Here is a 20027-nt window from a genome sequence, read left to right on the forward strand (position 1 = left end):
TCACTCAGCAGTGGAGGTTCTTGAGAAACAAGCAGATTTGTGTCTCCTGTTCAGTAGTAGTCATCCTTCCCCCCCCCATACACATTGAAAGCATTTAGCAGTGCACCAGCTTGGGGAAGCAGTGTGGTTTACAGTCTGGAAGCCTGTTGTTCACACAGGGCTTTAGGGTCTCATAACTCCTGCTGCTACTAATTAGAGACCTGGAGTTTATTGAAATGAACAATCACTCCGAGAATATTTTATCCCATATTTTCACATTTAATTACACCAGCTCACTTTAAACCCTGTGGAAGGATGCCAGTGCTCTCACACATTACAATCAGATTAATGAAGAAGAAGAAAAAAAATAGAGCCATGAGTTTTATAGGAAATAAAACTGTTTAGTACTGTTAATATGGATGGATGAATTGTAGTCATTGGGGTTCGAGGTTGGAGTGGAATCGTAGGACCTGGGAGAGCTCACTTCAGTCAGCTGTGTCTTTCCTTTATAAGAAATAATTTTCCATTCATTGCACCCACCAATTTGAACAGAGATACCCATCTCTGAATATTTAACAATCCATTAGAACCCATCTAGAGACAAGTTACTTAGGAGACCAAGGCTTTAAAAATCAGCCAGATGAGCTGGAAGAGAAAACAAGAAGAGCAGAAGGGTGGAATTCATTAGTGGCAATTAGCAGCAGTCGTAACCATTTCTCTAGCATTTTCAGAATGTAAATTGCTTTATAGTTTACATCTGATTACTCTGCAAACCGTTTTATCCCACTCCTACGTCACAGAGGGAACTTGAGGGCAAAACCTGTGGCTCACCCAAAGCTGCCCGGTGGTTTTGCAGCTGAGCTGCAATTTGAACCCAGCTCCCCATCCCAAATACAACCATTTCTCCATTCGCTCAATGTATTTCTTATGGCTTTTCCCGATGGCTAGCTCATTCCATGTCTTCTGCAATATTTTTTGATATTTGTTATTGGAAAAAATTCTGACTGGGTGAAGAGAATTAAAATCTTATGGCAGTTCTCTGAGTGAACTTCTGTAAGCCCCCTATTCTCTTGATCCAGCTTTTTGTACCAATTGGGAACAAGTTTGAGCATTAAGTTAAAACTGCAAGCAACGTTTAGCATGTCATTGTATTTCCATTTATAAAAAGAAGCTGCAGGTGTTTCAGACCAAACTGGGACTGGAGTATGGATGGAAGGAGGTTGCTTCCGTCTAAGCCAGAGGTTTTCAGACTGGGGTGTCGTGACCCCCCAGCCTGAGGGCCCTGACCTCTTTCCCTTTAAGGGGCAGGGGCAGTGAGGAGGCAGGGTGGAGGCAGCGGCACGATCCCCAGGATCGCGCCACTCAGGGGGCTGTAGGGGCTTGGCTGCACTTACCAGAGCCTCCTGCAGCCTCACAGGGTGCAGGGAGCCCTGTGCAACTGTTTGCAGCGCTCCTGAATGCTTTAGAAGTAAAAATGGAGTGGTCGCACCCCGCCTCCTCTAAACCGGAAGTGGAGCACGATCGCTCCACTTTCACTACTAATGGGGCTGCAGGGACTGGGGTGCACTCATCAGTCCCTGCAGCAGCTGTCCTGGGGTTCGGGGAGCCTGTGCGAGCATCTGCAGGGCTCCCCAGCTCATCAAAAGTGAAAGTGGAGCGATCACGCTCCACTTCCGCAAAACCAGAAGTGGAGCGCGATTGCTCCACTTTCACTTCTGCTGCAAGGACTGGTGAGTGCACCCCACTCCCTGCAGCCCCCCCCGAGCGATCCTCTGGATCTCATTGCTGCCTTCCTCCTGCCCCTGCTGCCTCCCCCCCCTCGCAAGGACTTACTGCGGGTTTTAAACTCTCAGAGAGTTTGAAAACTGCAACTCTAAGCTATAGCCCTGATCAAAATCCACCATGAAACTGCTCTTTCCCTTGGAAGGGAAATGGCTGCTGATATCACTAACAGATTCATTTTTGGGGACAATAGCAGCATTGGGGTGGTGGTGATTTTCATTGGGAGTACAATGTGAGGGGAAAAGAGTTAACCAAAAGGAGAGAAGGGATCTGACCTGCTGTAATCAGTGCACAATAATAACTGCCCCCAACTGATATATTTCTTTACCGATAAAGGAGAGTCCACAGCATATGTTTAAATTAACAGTGCAGTCCTGTGGTTTGGCTACTCTGACATAGTGGCCACAGCACCAGCTTAGACAAACATGCCATAAAGCATGTTTAAAGCACTCGAGAGCCAGCAGCACTGGGGAAAGGCCTTTGCCGGCCCACAGGAATTGTATCCCTACTGATGGCCGCAAATAGAGGTGAGTAGTCTGCCAGGTGGCAAGGGGTGGATGGTGGGGAGGGCTGCATGGAAGTGGTGAGACAGTGTTGGGACAGGGAAGGCAGCAAGGGGAAGGGTCAGGCTCACATGGGGGTGAGATCAGCAGAGGAGGCCTCCACAGTATCCTATTCTCTGTCCTGGGCCTGAACACCCTACACGGGGCTGCTCGGATTTGTGCCACAATTTAGCTGGCACAGATCTGAGTAACCCCATTAGGCAGGCTGGAGCATTATTCAGGGTAAGGGAAAAATATCCGCTTACTCTGAGGAGACTTCCAACCTGCTCCTAACCTTCTTTGGCTAAAATATAGGCCAGCTCAGCTCAGCTGTGCCAGCACAGATCAGGATTGGGCTGTCAGCTGAGTCAAGCTTATGCAGTGGACTCTTCTGTAAAATAATATTCCCTTGAGAAAGCGTTATCCAAAATGCTTCATCAATAAGTGAATATATCATTTGAATAATTTGCTCTTTGTTTTGTTTTTCTTTTGTGCACAAGAAAGAGTTACTCTTCCACCAGTGCTGTGATCCTACTCCATATTGAGGTGGGAGGGAGAGAGCACAGTTATTAAATCGCAAAAGTGAGATTTGCTATGTTTCTCTCTATAGTCTATCCCTCTGATTTCATAACAGCCACTTAAAAGAAAGTAATGAATGTTTTCCTGGGCAACATTAAGACTTCATCCAACTCCAATCACACTTAGCAGTATTTATAGTCAGTGTGGGGAAAAATATGGGGGCTGGATTAATTCTCACACCTTCATATAGCTCCTAGCAATAGAAAGTTTAATGTAAGCTAAGTGTGAAGAATGGTAGGCTAGAGCATCCTCCTGCTCCTGTTCAATTTGGAGAGTTGGAGGAATAAAGTCTGACGCATCTTTCTTTGGAGGCGAGCAACATTTGGCATGCACATTGGTAAGGTCTTGGATCCACTTTTGTTTCATCTTTAGAGCACTCTCTTTGTACACAGAAGATCTCGAAATCAATCTTCAGTTAAAATATCTTGGGGAGCAAAGCTGAGAAAGAGCTTGCCTGAGAGTCAGGAAAACAGTTGCAAGCACAGCGTTGGGCTAGATCAGGGGTGTCAAACTTGTTTCATATAGTTGGCCAAATAGCATTCTTGGCGCCTGCTGAGTGCTGGAAGTTGCATCATTCAGCAGGAAGTGACATCATTAAGCAGGTGATGGCCAGAAATAAGCACTTTGTTCTCGCATAGACATTCACTGTCTGCAAATGACGGAAGAGAAAATGTGCAAATCTTCAAAATTTCAAGATATGAGAGAGCCCAATTATAGCGGGGGCTAGAGAAATTTCTTTTGGGGGCCGCATCCAGTTCATGGGCCTTCTGTTTGACACCTCTGGGCTGATGGAATGTGATGGTAGTCCTAGTCATGTGTTTTAAATACTGTAACCTGCTTAGCAGTGGAGCAGTGTCATCTTAGGTCTCTACTTTTGAACATAGAGTATTTCAGGTCCAACATTTTAAATTCCTCTAGAGAAATACGTGGGACTCTGTGGATTTATTTTCTTTGTTTCGTGATTCAGCTACAAAAGATTTAGTAACCCGATTAACAGTTTTGAGTGTTTTTTCGTGTTTCCCTGCCTATTGGACTGTGAAGAAGATGCTTAAAACATTAATTGTAAATGTTTCCGAGTACAAAAATCTAGATTTTTTTCGCCCCCTTTCCCAAGGTGGAGTGATAGCTGCTACTTGGACAACTTTCAACCTCCCTGAAAAAGTCAGAAAACATCTGGTCTTCCCACCTACTTCATAAAAGATTTACCAATGATTGTTCAGTTTTTGCTATTAATCATCCCATGTTAACTTGTCATCCATCCCTCATTATTTGAACCTAAATTTGAAGTATTCAGCATGTGTACAGAGAGCATAACATGAACTCATCAAGACTTGGTGTACAGACAGCATTCAGAAAGCATAACACAAACTCATCAAGACTTGGACCTGGAACTTATCAGCTGGGATTTTATTGAGTCATTAGATTTGATTTGCAGCCCATTCAATTAATCAATCATTATTAATCAATAATTATTAATCAATATGATTAATAATAATTAATCAAGCATTAGATGGGCACTTTTATGAGTCAGATAATCTGAACTGAAAGAGGGAACCACTGTTGGATATGGGAGAAGATCCCTTTTAGAGATAAATTTGGTACATCTTGACACCAGTACACCCTTTATGCACTGTAATTGGAATAGAGTAGAGGTTCCCAAACTGCCTCTCAGGGAATTGCAGGATGGCAGAGCTTGTCAGCAATCTGAACAGGGCAGATTGCAGACCAGAGGTTCTGCTCCATGAGCTGAGGGCTGCACACTCTTTATTTGTCCTTCCACCCCGCCGGAGTGTTTTTGTGATGATTTTTAGGCTTTTCTTCACCAAGAGTAAATCCAGAAGTAAATGCCAATGACATCACATTGCACGTCATCGGTACTTACATCTGAGTTCAGTAACCGGTAGCAATGGGAACAGGGTGTCACCAGTCCAGTAAGTTTAGGAAAGGCTATGATGGGGAAATGAAACTTATTCCCTAGTCCTGCATTGACCTTCCATATCAAAAAGTAATATCTGATTAGAACTTTAGTTGGGGGTAATCAAGCTCAAACTTACCTGGAAAGGAATGAGGGACGAGACTTCCTATGATCTTGGCAAAATTGTAGATGTGTTTATGTTGAAGGTGGAGGCAGCGGTGGACCTCCCGAACCCCGTGCCCTGGGGCAAAGGTCCACAATGGCGCCACCCGCAAAAATACGCCCCTCCCCTTTCACCTGAGGCTCACAGAGCCTCACATAACCCAGGGCTATGTCAGGGAAACCTCTCTGAGGTTCCCCAACACTATAAACTGTGTTTCCAGAAAACTGGAATCACAGTTTCAGACCCCGTCAGGAGCCTCAGAGAGGCTTCCACGGGGTCCTAGCGGCTCCCACCTGGGGTATTTGCCCCATAGAGCCCAATGCTAGGTCCGCAACTGGGTGGAGGCCTTTTGAAGAACTGGAAGTTAGTAGGGCATTACTGCACATATTTGGGGCTCCAGGCCCTAAATATAACATAAGTTGTGCTCATCTCTGTAAGATATAGGAGACATTCAGGGTTAGCACAAGTAGCATATTCCTCACAAATGCTTTACTTAATTCTGGTTTTACTAGTTAACTACAAAGATGGGAAGTTTGTGCAAAGGCATGTCTACAGTGCCTGTTCCAGGAACACTATGGAGCTACAGATGTCAGCTTTGTGGAAAAGAGATGTTCTGAAATGAGGTGCCATTTCCTATCAGTCATGTACTCCCTAGAAATGATAGACAGGCTTGAAGACGTAAATGGAAAGAGCAACTGAGCAAGGACCCCTTTGCTATTGGTTTAGTGGGTATCACAGTGGTTCTGTGGCAGCCATTCAAAACCTCTGTGGTCAGAACTCTTATAAATACATGTAACTAAGGACTGGGATTTTGCAAGAGTATGGAAGGGTCAGGGTGACACTGAAAATGGGCATTAAATAAGTGGTTTTTCTAACAAGACATGCTGCTGTAGTGATTTGAGATTAGAATAAAAAAAAAAGCACTTGCCCAAGCCAATCCCCACTTTTGTTCCAGAGGCACTTCACCAACTGATGTACATTTTGGAATCAGTGTTTTGGTTAATTATGACAAAAAGTTTCTTCAAGAAATTGCTTAGTAAAAATAAAATTGAAAGTAAAGTAAGCTGTATAATACAGGGTGTGCACTAGTTCATAAAGAATGTTCTCATACATTTCCTATGTAGCTTTAAAAAAACGATGAAAGAATTTAGTGGAATGTAATGCTCTTGAGAGCTTGACAGCTGTTAGTTGTGCAGGGATGCTATCTAAGCTGTACTGAATGCAGTGGTCTTGTGTTCAGGATTTGGGGTTTCATTTAATGACTCACTGCCCCTTTAATACTGGGGAGCTAGCACCTATTGAAGTCAGGAAGTATCAAAGCAGCTGTCTGCTAATTTCATGGAGCCCGCGCTGCAAGAGGGTTGACAGTGAAAGCTATGTCGATCAAAGTTCAGGTTTGTAAAAAATCACCTTGGCTCCATGTGGACCTTTGGCATAACAAAAGAAGAGAGCCATTACAGAACCAATTCATACTAACAGCTGTCTAATGGTGAACTCTGGACACTTGGGGAAAAGAGTAAAGTGGATGAAACAAATCATACAAAGTGAAAACCTCAGCTGGAGAGTCTCAGTGGTAGTGTTTAATATCTAAGTTCATACTTTCTTGCCACCCGTGCCTCGGTAAATCAAAGCATGTCAGCTTGCTCTTCCAAAGAACTTGATTATTTCGTCCTGGTTGTATTTTAAAGTGGGGTTTCTCCTTTAATCTCTGTATTCCTTTTCTCCTGGTATTTTAACATGCATGGCCCCATTCATCTTGAAAGTAATGGTCAAATATTAATTCAACCCCATTTTGATGGAAATGATGTAAAAGCTTTCTTTGGTGTTCCAATTCCAACCTTCTGATTCAGTCATCGGTTACCTCTGATATAATAAGAAGATATTGACTTTTCTTGAGGGGAATATCAAGATTTACTGACTTGAAAACTGAGATATTTGCTGAGGGAAAATCGGAGTCAATATTTTCCTCAAGGGACAATAAGTCTTCATAGTCACTGGGATATTGAGTCATTGTGTGATATTTAGAAGTGAGCCCTGACAGTTCCACCTGATGAGAACAGAACTGCCAGACACTTAGGATCCTGGGATAGTACACTTGTATGAATCATCTGGGAGTCAGTGGAGAGATAGATCTGAGGCTCACAGTCTCGTTACTCAAGTTCAGCCAGAGATTATGGGTAATGAATCTGATCTTACGTTGCAAAGATTTACTTTTAGTAGTCCTCACTGTAGCTGTCTGTGTATCAGCATATGTAGAAATGGCCACCAGAGAACAAAGTGGCAATGTCCTTGCAAGTGCCACATGTTTCTTTTTATAGGGCAATTTTTTTTTGTTACAGACTTGTGTGCATGAGCATTCGCAGTATCTGTTATGTCCAAGGAGGGAAACCAGCAAAGTCCTCTCAGTCTTTTATGCTGAATAGGCACCTTCCTAAAGCAGATGTAGCTATCCCTGTGAAGTCCTTCTCAGAACATCTTGAGTCTATGAGAAAGGCAGTATATAAACACTGTAATAAATAAACTGCCTGTAACATCCATACCTTATTCATAAGAATCAATAAGCACATCAGAGTCAACTCCAAGTTTCCCCTGTGACACATAGGGAACTCCCCCCTGAATGACTCATCTCACTGGGTGAGCAGCGTCAGCAGCTTCTTGCTATAATTCCCTTTCCAATTGCTTTTTCCCAATGTTCCTTGCAATATTGTGGGGGCCAGGGAGAAAGCCCATTGGTTGGTGCTTGGTGGGGAGTGCAGAACAAGGAGCTGCCATGTCAGTGATGGCAGTGAAGCTTCATGGCAGCTATATTTTTCCTGATCTCTGGGTGTGTACCTCTTGCATGTAGAGACAACAGAGAATCACTGCACAGCTCCACCGCTGCAAAAGGGCTGGAGCCTTCCTGGATTAACCTTCACATCAACTTTGAAGCCCATGCCACTTTGACCTAGGTGTCTTCTCAATAAAGGCTTGCCTGAACCGGTTTGCTGAGCTTTCAGAGTGGTATGGCAACTCACGGTTGTCTCCTACTTCAGAGGTTTTAATCATTTTCACTGATTTTTAATGAGGCTTTAATCTCACTGTGTACCCTTTCAGATTTGTTTTGCTCTTTTTGCTCTGTACAAGCTATGAAGTTCTCTTTGCGTTCTTGAAATCTAAACAGTACTTGCTCTTTGGTACTAACTGATAATGGTTATTGAAAACCTTGTAACAGAGTGATAATTGAGCCAGGTAGGATGAGAAGAGGAAGACATTTGAGTGCAGTACTTGCAGTTTCCATGGTTTTAATCATCATAAGAGCCTTATATTTGCCCTACTAGAACTACTGTCTGGGAATGCTGCTATGCCAGAACTAAAGGTCAGGCTTCTTCTTTTTTCCTCAGGCATGTCTGACAGCCCAATCCTGAGCTGCCCAGCGTGCAGGGCTTCCATGGAGCCAAAATGGCTGCCGCATGCTGAGTGCACTGGGCAGCTGCCAGCAGCTCATTGGAGGAAGGGGACTTTTGTCCCTTTCCCCCACATAAGAAAGGTAGCCCTGCAGTGGGGCTACTTGACTCTGCGCCTGCTATCAAGCGGGTGCAGAGTAACAGAGTTCTGTGTTGAGTGGAGAGCCTCAGTGTGGGGCTCTGGATCCGGTGGAGCTGAACTCCACCAGATCTGTCCGCTCTCTTCCCCATCACGCCTCCTCCCCGCCCTCTGCCTTCCTCCCCCTGCCCTGGTACGCCTCCCCCCCCCCGCCTCCCCCCCATGCCCCCACTCAACTTTCCGCTGTCAGGCAGTTCAGCGCTGGCCTCTGACCAGTGCTGTCTCAGCATGTGCTTGCGCTGGGCTAGCTCTGGTGCTCGGCCAGTGCTAAGCCACACAAACATGCTTTATGGCACATCTGCGATGGTGCACGCCGGCAGTGAGCCAGCGTGCGAAGTTCAAGTTTGAGCTCTGACTCCCCGTCTCCAATGCACTATCACCACACATATATAGTTATTCAGTTTCAGGTAGAAATAGTTGGGGATGAAACCCCACTGCCATATCATGTCATATTCAGTGAAGCCAAAGAAGTTTGGGTTGTTCCCTCCAGATAGTTTTCCCAGGGCCTGACTCCAGGTATACATGCTGCTAACCATGTAACAGTGATCATGTTTTCAGGTTAAAACAGTCCAGTGCGCTGAGCATTTGAATATTGCTCAAGGAGAAGAGAGGGGAGGAACTTGAAGGCACATAAATGTGGCTGCTTTCTTATTGGACAAGAAAAGCAGAGATGATCCTTCAAACTAGTGCTCAGATATAGTGATTTATTTTTGCATGTAAATTGCCCAACATGTTTCAGTAAAAACAATGGGGTTTGATGGTGGTGCATATTGTGTATCTTACTGAGCATGTCTACTTCTGAGGGAAGCCTTATTGAGTTCAATGAGACCTCCTCCCAGTTAAGTGTGTGTGTAAGATTGCAGCCTCCATCCTCACTCCAAGAAGAGAGAGGAAAGACTTCAGGAGAGCACAACAGTGAGAATGTAGATGTTTGAAGCAACTTGTGCAGACTGAAAGAAAAGGTATGGCCTTTATTTTAATGATAGGAAAGAAGAAATACTTTTGCCCAGGTATTCTGGGTTTATTGAATTGAATTTTAGAGAAACCCCAGGAAGGCAGGGTAATGAGAAGCAGATAAGGAGAAAAATTCAGCAGCATGTGCAGGTGTTTTGGAAGCAACTATGGAAGGAAAAGATGTTTTTGTGAAGGAATCTGAAAGGAGCCAGCAGCAACAGCATAGCTGTGGAGGTAGACTGAAAATGAGAAACTGTTGAGCTGGGCTGAAGTTTGCCTTCTTGACAGACTATGGAAATAACCTATCTCGAACAATAATGAGGAAATGATCAAGTAGAGGGCAAACTTGTGGCATTTATTCAAATAAAGTTGATCAGAGAAAAGAAAGGAGAATAAATGACAAATGTGGGAAGACTGCACTGGAAAATGGAGAACAAAGTGAGTACTGATTGCAGGAAAAAATTGTGTTAGCCGTTGAGGTAACAGGAGAAAGTAAGCGAACTCTATATTTATGAAAGGACAGGCGGATGTGTAGTGGAAATGTGCAAGATCCCTCGAGGAGATAGAGTGTGGTATCAATAGTGGCCCCTTGCTCTGATAGGCATGCATGGGGTTAACACCAGGGCCTCAGATTGCCATGAGTGTGCTGCACAGCTGCAGCCACTTGGAGGCAAAAAGCTCTCAGGGTTAAAAGCAGCACCTGCAGGATGGAAAAGGGGTGTGGGTGTAGAATGAGGAAAGCTTGGAGGGAGGGAGAAAAGAAGGAATGAGCAAGCAAGCGAACGAACGAGAACTAAACTGATGGATTAATGGACTGAGGAACTAATGGACTAGCTGATTGACTACTGGACCTGTTGACTGACCAGTGGACTAACAGACAGATGGGCAAATATCACTTGAGACTGGTGTGTGGCTGCCATGCCCAAGACTGGCTGAGGACCAAGATGATACTGTGGTGGCTGGAGAAGTGGCTGGCAGAAGAGAGGAGGAAGGAGGACCTCTGTAGTTGAACATGCAAGCTACCCTGGTGGTGGGGTCCTGCAGAGCAAACTAGGGCCATTGTTGGGGAACACAGGGGAGCTAATTACCTGAAAGTGGGCATAGGTTCTCTAGGTAAAGCTTGGACCAGGAATTTGACAAAACAGTAGAACCTCACTCCATTTTGTTCTCAAGCTTATGGATTGCTTCAGCCATCATTCTTTGAAGTCTCCTGTGTGCTCTATTAACATTACCAATATTTATATAATATGTCAGTTGACGTTTCACAGCAGTTAATAGCAGATTTTAGAGCAGAAACTGAGCAGTATTTATAGAACAATGCTCAATTTCTTTCTGCATATTGAGAGTTTGGATTCTTCTCCATGCGTGTAAATGGAGCTGTGGTGATGTAAATGGTGATATGGTTGTCAGGACACACTTAGGCCTATTGAAATGGTTGCCGCAGTCCAGGGATGTCTGCTGTGCCCACCTACCTCTACTTTTCCTACCTTCTACTTCCTGGATTCAAAAAGAAAGAGAGGGAAAAAGCAGAAAAACGGGTGGCAAGGAGAGTAGTCTTCTGGAAGCAGTCATGATCTGCGCACTCTTCCGTCCTCCACACTTCCTTTTCCATTCCATTGCTCTCTTCATTTTCAAACCCAGGGAGGGAAAATAGCAGTGGTGATGCTTGGCATATTTCCTAATGAGGGGCAGCATATGGTGCACTGGCTGAGGTGCTGAGAGGTCTTGGGAAGACCTTGGTGCTTGTGTCTGAGTATTCTTTGATGAATGGACCATCTAGCATCTTCTGGTGCGTTTCTTCCCAAGGCTGTATACAATGCAATATTACTTCAACAATTTCAGATACTAAGGATAAGTTATTTGATCAGATTGTTGGCTTATGAACCATTCAAAGGGGTTCTTTTCATTTGATTTTTTTTCAGACTGTTAGAGCCATGATTTCAAATAAAAAAAGAAACAAAAGTCATCAGTGTGTTTGAGTTTATTTTTGTTTAGAATACCTACTTCTACATTCTGCTGGGATTCCCAAATAAAATTATGGCATTATCAATAAAAGTTTGGTATTTTCTTTTATGTCTGGGTCTATACTTTGTACCTCACTTTAAAACATTTTCATAAAAGGTAAACACCAATAACACAGGCCAACACACATTTTGCTTCCTTAAGCGTTACACCAATTCCTGGGTATATTTGTGGTGCTGATTCCAAAAACGGCATCCGTTTTGCTGTATCACATCTAGTTTTGGAGACACGGCATAGCCTCTTTAGCGAGTGGTTCAAGCAGCTTCCTCATGAGGAAGCCTGCACCATGTCTTCCTCATGAGGAAGCTACTTGAACCACTCACTAATGATGCTATACTATTTTTCCAAAACTAGACGTGATAGGGCAAAACAGATGCCATTTTTGGAATCGGCACCCCAAATTCATATCACACCACCATAAAGTTGGGAATAACTTTTCTGCCCTCGGTTTTGTAGGCCTGTGTAATTAGGTGTTGAAGAAAACATTGTGTGTAGGCTACTATGAGAAATACTATAGACAATCAGAAATAGGTGTTATCATGATGCCTTGGTCCTTGATCCTTTTGTTTTTTTAGGTGGTCCCATGCCTGCAATCTGACCTTGCTAGGTAAGGAAATGGAAATGTTTATTGCCACCCCTCAGAACTCTTTGCCTATCCCCCTGTTCCTATGACTCAAAGATTAGGTGCATCTAAAACTAAACAACAAGGTGCCAGGTGAGTAGCCGGGGGGAGAGCATTTGGCAGCCAGGACACCAGCACTAAAAAGATGCTTTCTCTACTCACTTAAACTTCTGTTGGCATGCAAATAATTTACTGTCCAGTGGTAGTGGCTTCCCCTCCCATTCCATTGGTGCTCAAAAAACTACCTCTATCTCCATCATCCATTCCATCCCAGCTTCACAAAGTCACAAGGAGAATTGCAGAAGTACTTTGCTAGTTATGGACAAGCATCCCTTACCTCAATTCAAAATAAGCTTGGTATTTATGAGTTCCCTAATTTGGATTCTGGAAAAGAATTTTCTCTCTCTCTCTCTTTTTCCGCCCCCCCCCCCACCTACTTTTAAGAATTTTTAAAGGATTCTCTCCTGGCTTGTAATGTTGGCACATGATGGTGTTGCCACACTGAGGGACAATACTGTATTGATCCCACCCCTGAATTGTACTTCAGTGTCACCTGTTGTACACATAGCCACTAGGATCAGGTATACAGAGAATCGCTAGGAGCTTCAAAGATTTCCATTCTCCCAACAATTAGGAACAAGATTTTTGGTATAGTTTTAGAAACAGATAGGAACAACTGCAAAGATTTGCAAGAAATTAAGTGAATGGACTCAAAGGATAGTCAGATTATCTGGTCACATCGTCCAAAACAGTGAGGGTTTCATGGGAACTAAAAGTCAGCCTTAAAGCTAGTCAGGATCAGTTGCTTCTTAAGTCACACACAGCTTTGAACCACCCTTTTTGGGATCATCAACAACCAATCAGATTTCACATCTAGGTTAAGCAAGTTTCAATCACAAGGATATTTGAAACACTTCTGTCTTGAAGCTCATATTCTGCTGCATCTAAAAAGTATTAGAAGTGAACTTATGGGACACCAGCTTTCTTAAGAGGCATATCTATTTCATTGCCAGTTGTCCTTGCATTGTTAGGCATGTTGTCAAGAGAAAAGGACAGTTTTTCCTTTGACAGCTTTGAGGGTGGGGACTCATTAGATTTTTCTTGGCTGATAATGAAGTACAAGCTAAAGGCTACCCCAGTGAAGCCATATTGGTGATAGGGACAAATTCTGAATGTGAGAAGTTCAGTGAACTCCTATATGAAGCTCCATTTCAGAATGTTTCACCCCAATATGAAGTGAGCTCTTCCAAATTCAAGCCTTGTTTCCAATCAGTCTTGCTCCAACTCTGAAAACCAGTCCCTTATACTTTTCTGCAAAATAAAAACCTTGGGTGGAGGGAAAGGGTGGGTCTTCCTACTCCCAGGTAAATTTGCAGAAAATGAAGGGAAGTGGCAGCAGGGGATGTTGTAATGAGAGAAGGTTGGTTGAGAGGTAATGGGAAACCTGATTGCACCTCCAGTGACATCATCAAGCATATAGTGGGTTTTCTTAATTTGTCTCAGGAAAAAAAGTCCACAATTTTCTGATTTTTTGGAGAAAATATATCACTTTGTTGAGCCCAGTTCCAGAAATGAACTGGGCTAGTTCTTCTATCACTAAGCGTTATGTAGGCATTACTCCAGTCATAGTAAGCATTTTTAGAATGCTTTTTTTGAATGTTCAAAGTGTTCCACATGCATTCTCTCAATAATCTTTACAACTCTAAGGAATACCATATTATGAGCACTGTATTGCTGACTTAGAACTAAAGCTGGCAAAGTTGTGCCTTACTTAAATCCACTTAGTGAACTCCTGGGTAGAGGTGAGATTTAATTGCAGCTCCTGTTCCTAGTCAATCTGCTACATTCATTCCCAGAATATGGCCAGCAAATCCCTGGAGCACAGAAATGGAAAAGTTTGACAGTAGTTTGGCATCAAGAAACCTTTTGAAAAACCAAAAAGACCTGCTTCTAACGTCATATGAAAACTGAGGTAGAATCAACATTATCGAAGCAAACATGGCTTCCTACATCCATGTTCACTGCAATAATTCAGAGTGAATTTGGAGGAATGAACCATGGCTGGGAGATTTATCAGGGAGGAAGGAGGAAATCTCATTTTCCCTTGGAGATTTTTGAGTGGAAAGGTGGTATGCAAGAATTCTAAATAAATACACCCCTTGATTTCCTAATAATGTATAGCTTCATGTGCAACTTAAAACGATGAGAATAAAGAGAAGCAGCATTTTCATAGTCTGGAATCAATTAGGCACCATAACTAGAACTCTAATGTTGCAGTTGATTTTGAGTGTTTTTTTTAAAATCATCTTTTATGGTATGTTATATAGGGAGGGGCTATAGTTCCGTGGTAGATCACTTTCTTTGCATGCAGAATGTCCCAGTTTTAATCCAGCATCTCCAGGTAGGACAGAGGAAAATTCTTGTCTGAAACTATGGAGAACTAGTGCCAGTCAGTCTCAACAATACTAATCTAGAAAAATCAATTGTCTGACGCAGTAGAAAGCGGTTTCCTGTGATATGACTCTCATTATTAGTCCAGTCTTTGGTATCCATATCTAGTTCTATTTTTCCTATATCATTACATTTTAAGCTTCTCAAGATTCTTTCCATCTTAATCTCATTTCCCTGTGCTCTGTAGAAATACTGAGTTCAAAAGCACTATGGCTTTAAAAGTGAAGTCCCATTGTATGCACTCAGATTCCAGAGAGGAAGTGCGAACCTGGGAAAGCCACTGATGCTCTCAGCACAAATATATGGGACACGCACGAACGCATGCATGCAGACCCCTCCCCCTTCTCTGATTTGGGCTCCTCAGGGAAGGATAAAAGCCTGCAAATCTTTCCCCCAGATGAACAACAGTTCCCTGGGGCAGAACTTGCTAGGGAATGTTCTTCTTTCCTTTATCACTGTTGAACTATTGAACTAAAACAGGTGCAGCTGTTCAGGCACCTTAATGTACGGACCTTGATCTTCTATTTCCGGCTAAATGTGTCCAGTAACAAGAAGAGACAGAAACAGAAAAGACAGCCAGAAAGGTCACCAAACAAAAGCAAACTGTCTTCCATCATACTATATGTGGCAACCACCCTCCCTTTCTGGTCCTGGGCCCTGGTAATTCTTTTAAGTCACTGTTTCTCAGACTGTGGGTTGGGACCCACTAGGTGGGTCGCGAACCAATTTCAGGTGGGTTGCCATTTATTTCAATATTTTTGTTTTAATATATTAGACCTGATACTACCATGGTATGTGACTGCATTTGGGGAAATGTTACACATCTGTAATTTTAACAGGCTACTTTATATATGCTTTTAACAATGATAGTCAATGGGACTTACTCCTGGGTATTTGTTGGTAGGATTGCAGCCTTGGATTGTTAAAAACAAAAAATTCATGGAGCCCAATGGAAAGTAAAACTGAGCTGTATCGTACGTTTACTCGTGAGTAGGTGAACTTGCCTTAGTCTGTCAGAAAGGGTAGGCTGAAAGGAATCCAACAACACCAGAATGGTTCTGATCCAATAAATGTAGCCCCCCCAAAAAGCCCTCCCGAGAAGGAGGTCCCTCTCTCCAAGCTGGTGACTGTATTGAGCCCTATGGAAAGTGAAACTAAGCCACATGGTTGTGTTTACTCGTGAGTAAGCAAACATGCCTTCGCTCCTGGGCAGGTCAGGCAAAGGGAAATGTGAGGCCCCCAGAATGGTCCTGATTTGATGCAACTGGAGTTCAACAAATGCTCTAGGAGGCAGACACCTTATAAAAAGAATGAAACAGAGGCTTGACAGGGTAAGGTGAATTTTTTTTCTGTTTTAGGCTACAATCCTATCCAGATTTTCCTGGGAGTAAGCTCCACTGACTGTAATGTGACTTACTTCTGAGTAGACAGGCATAGGATTGGGCTCTCAGACTTGTAAAGCCAGGTGGGTCCTGGTAGTGATAAGCTTGAAATATAAGAACTTAAATTGAACTGTGTACTAGATAGGGGTGAAAATCTTACTGATTCTTTGTTGGGGGAGGGGTGTTATTGCAGGCAGGCTACAGAGAAAATTCACTTGGTGGAACAGGGCTGGCTTCCCCTTATTTAATTATTTGTTTTACTTTACTTTAATTATTTATAATTATTTATTTTAATTTGCTTTATAATGGGTCCTGGACAGATGGTCATTCTAAAAAGTGGGTCCCAGTGCTAAAAGTTTGAGAACTGCTCCACTAAGGTGTTAGTAAGTTGGCACCCTGGGGGGAGGTGACACCACTGGTGACCAAAATCACTAAAATCATTGTTTGAAAAAATAATACCATCATGTTATATATCAATCAATGTGTAATTTCATGCAGAATACAATGAAACAAACTGCATTGAAATATCTTTATTCTATCAAAAGGTACAGCCAAAAAACCAGTGGGGGGCGGGACTATGGTAGATCACCATGCCCACCACCTGGAGTGTTGCCCCGCCCACTGCATGGGGGTGACGCGCTGGCTTCCCGCACTGGGTGATGTGAGCCCTAGTGACGCCACTGCTTACAAGTTAAGCTTTAAGGAGAAATAAAATAGCAAAAAAGAAAATAGGAAGACTTTTGGTTAGTTGATGTCATACAGAACTTTTAAAAAATGCACTGTGTGTTGTATTATTGTAGCAGAGGGCATCTGATAGATGTTGCATGAGCCATCAGAGGAAATGAAATTGTAATGTAATTCTTGTTTAGGCTTCTGGAAATCGCTGTTGGTTTTTATGCCGTTCTCCAAGAAGCTGCATACATATAACAGTTTTTTCACATCTTATGGCAAGTCTATAATGAATCAATGAATTTAAACATCACATCATGTTCTCAGAATAGCAAATGTAATTCTGTATGCTTCCCAGTAATATGGACGTGAGTGTGTGGGATTTGTTTTTTAATTTTTTTTCCCAAAGCATTTCTGTGCCTATATTCACTTGGTTGGTCAATAATGTATAATTTTGCATGTTTTCTCTGGAAAGGTGTATGAAGCATTCCCGTGTTACAGCGAGTGCAATCGATATTCCTGGGTAGTAGAACCATGGTCACCATGCGAAATCAACAATGAGCAGAACTCTCTTCACTGTGGAGAAGGAATACAAACAAGGAAAATCAGGTGTGTGTAAATGAAAGCCAAAGATTTTGGAACAGGAATGGAGCCAGAACAGCTGCTGTGTGCTGAAGGGTTCCATTGCCCTATGTTCACCTTTGTAATGCTGTAAGAATTAGGCTTGAGTGGGAGAACTGTGTCTTGAAATGTTCCACAACCTTCCCTAGAGCTGAATTTTTTTTTCCCAAAGAAACAAGAAAGCAAGAGGCAGGAGATTTTTTGAACTGTAGGAGCCTCGTTAAAGGCACCTTTCTTACACTCACAGCAGGAAAGATTTTTGACAATTATGTTAATCTTTCAATTATGTAGGGTAAGAATCTAAGTTTTCACTAGCATGACTTTAATGGCTTGATTAATTTGAGTGTTTCTGTATAATATGCTTGAAATGTCATTTACTCTGAATCAGTCAACATGTGGCATAAAACAAATATTCAGAGCTCATCAGATGACAGAGCAATTTTTTTGACAATTCAGTGCAATGATTGGTTACAGATACCATATGTACCACTGACAAAATTACTAATAAATGGTGATACCGAAGCAGTTGGCAGGCTGTGTTTTCCAACGTGTATCCAGCCCATAGAAAACTGGATCAAAAGGTTCCCATTCTCCAATGGGAGGAGTCTCTCTGGAGGAAGAGAATATTTGGCATAATTGCAATCACCCACAGTTTGATCTTTGTGGTTTTGTTCAGTATAGAATGTCCAACCAATTATGCATTTTCCCCCTTTACAGATGTGTGAACTCCACTGAAGATGGCGATGGTGAGACTGTCGCCAGCATGTTATGTAATCAGTCTGAAATCCCTCTTGAAACCCAAAAATGTATCCTCTACTGCCCTGGTGAGTGTGTGGTGTCGGAGTGGGGTCGTTGGAGCCAATGCCCACAGGTAAATTAGTTCTGGGATGTTTTGTAACTCTTGTTTTAAAACAAACAAAAGCAATATTTATCAATGTAAAGCTTAGAAGGCTACTGCTCTCAAGAGATATGACCAGAAGTAATGACTCCTGTTCCCATGGAAAATCTGCTCTTATCACTGCTAAGAGAAAGACGAGTATGTAGTGAAAGTGCTGGGTACTTATGTTTTCAGATAAGCACATCCTTTGTAGCCTAGGCACAAAATACTGATTTGGGGTTAGAAAATAGAAAATTTGGAAGATAAGTGCAGTTAAGCCATTTTTGTCCAAGGTTACATATACGAAACAGGGATCAAATGTGTACATCTATGGGCCGGGCAAAAATGGGTTAAGGTGTTTTTCTTGTTTCCATATGACTTTGATGTGTTATAAATCTTCATCAGTTTGATCTGTTAATGCAATCTAATGCACATTTGATTTGTTAATGTAATCTGTTTATTAATGATCTATTAATGTAAGTATTTTGTCCTATCTCCATCATCCAGTGAGGCACCCTAAAACCCTAAATTTGACTATGTGCTTTTTACCCAAGTGTCACATCTTTCCAGATACAGGTACATGCCAGGTACATATTATTAGCCCTATTACAAGGCACCTAAAACTCAGTGGGAGACCATGGCGAGATTGAAGGAGGGGGTGCCTAGCCTCTGACCATGTGGCCATTCAGGGGCAGAGACTAAGTAAGCATAGCATAAGGCAGATGGCAGCTCTCAAAGGGTGCAATCCTAACCCCCTATGTCAGTGCTTTCCAGCACTGACATAAGGGCAATGCAGCTCTGAGGTAAGGGAACAAACATTCTCTTACTTTGAAGAGGCCTCCATGGGTGACACCCAACTGCAGGATGCAGCACATGTCCCATTGGCACTGCTATGCCAATGCTGGAAAGTACTGACGTAAGGGTTAGGATTGTGCCCAAAGATATCCACCAGAGAGAGAGAGAGAGAGAGAGAGAGAGAGAGAGAGAGAGAGAGAGAGATTTGTTTTTACCTGTGTTAAAAAATAATCAGTCAAGGTACAGGGCTGGTCCTTCAAGGTTGAATGACTGTCTAGATCAGCCATTTTCAGCCAGTGTGCTGTGACACACTGGTGTGCCATGAATGGTCCCCAGGTGTGCCACAGGAATTTGGGAGAGGGTCATTTATCAAGAGGACCATTGGGAGATATAAGCCCTCCATTGACAGTACAGTGTGCCTTGTCAGTTGTCAAAAAATTGATGGTGTTCCTTGACCATTTTAGTGTCTTGCCAGTGTGCCATGAGATGACAAAGGTTGAAAATCACTGGTCTAGATGGTGACATATTAGTATAAGTCACAGGTTGGGGAGGCCCTGCAAGAAGTGTTCATTCTGTTTCCAGGCTCTTTGGAATAAATTAGCTAAGGTTGCAAACTACCTGATTACATCTGAGCAGGCTGCCTCTTTTGTCTACTGGACTCCCTAGTTAATGACATTGTGTTAAGCCTTAGCATAATTTTCACAGAGGCTTGCAGTACTTGGCAAGGTTTCTGCTCTTCTGTGGCAGGAATCTTTGGTGCACATGCTGGCCTTTGGTCATTTCATTTGTAGCCCTTCAACATGGAGCCAGCTTGACCTGAAAAGTGGTGGTGGTCTGGCAACAAGGTCAACATCTTTGTGCACAGTATCTATTCAAGATTCTCATGGATGTGATATCATGTAAACCAAATGAGGAAATTGTTGTTGGTATAAACATATATCAGCAAAGGCAAAAATAGCCAAGTGTAGGTCTGGAAAATGTGTTTGAGATGTAATGTTTCAAACATGTCAGTAATTAAATATTAAAAATATGTTTAGGAAGACAATATTTGAGACTAGCTAAGTGATGCTACAGTATATGTACAATCTGCTA

The 20027-nt window shown here is 42.7% G+C and overlaps 1 protein-coding gene across 1 annotated transcript in view; it reads left to right on the forward strand.

Moving 5' to 3' along the window:
- THSD7B (thrombospondin type 1 domain containing 7B) overlaps positions 1-20027 on the forward strand; it is a 432240-nt gene that overhangs the window by 372582 nt on the left and 39631 nt on the right. Inside the window, exons 15-16 of the mRNA XM_066635516.1 lie at positions 17118-17251; positions 17981-18134. Of these exons, the coding sequence (XP_066491613.1) occupies positions 17118-17251; positions 17981-18134 (288 nt within the window). The remainder of the gene's footprint in view (positions 1-17117; positions 17252-17980; positions 18135-20027) is intronic.

The sequence above is a fragment of the Tiliqua scincoides genome, chromosome 1, assembly GCF_035046505.1.
Source record: "Tiliqua scincoides isolate rTilSci1 chromosome 1, rTilSci1.hap2, whole genome shotgun sequence".
Lineage (NCBI taxonomy): Eukaryota > Metazoa > Chordata > Lepidosauria > Squamata > Scincidae > Tiliqua > Tiliqua scincoides.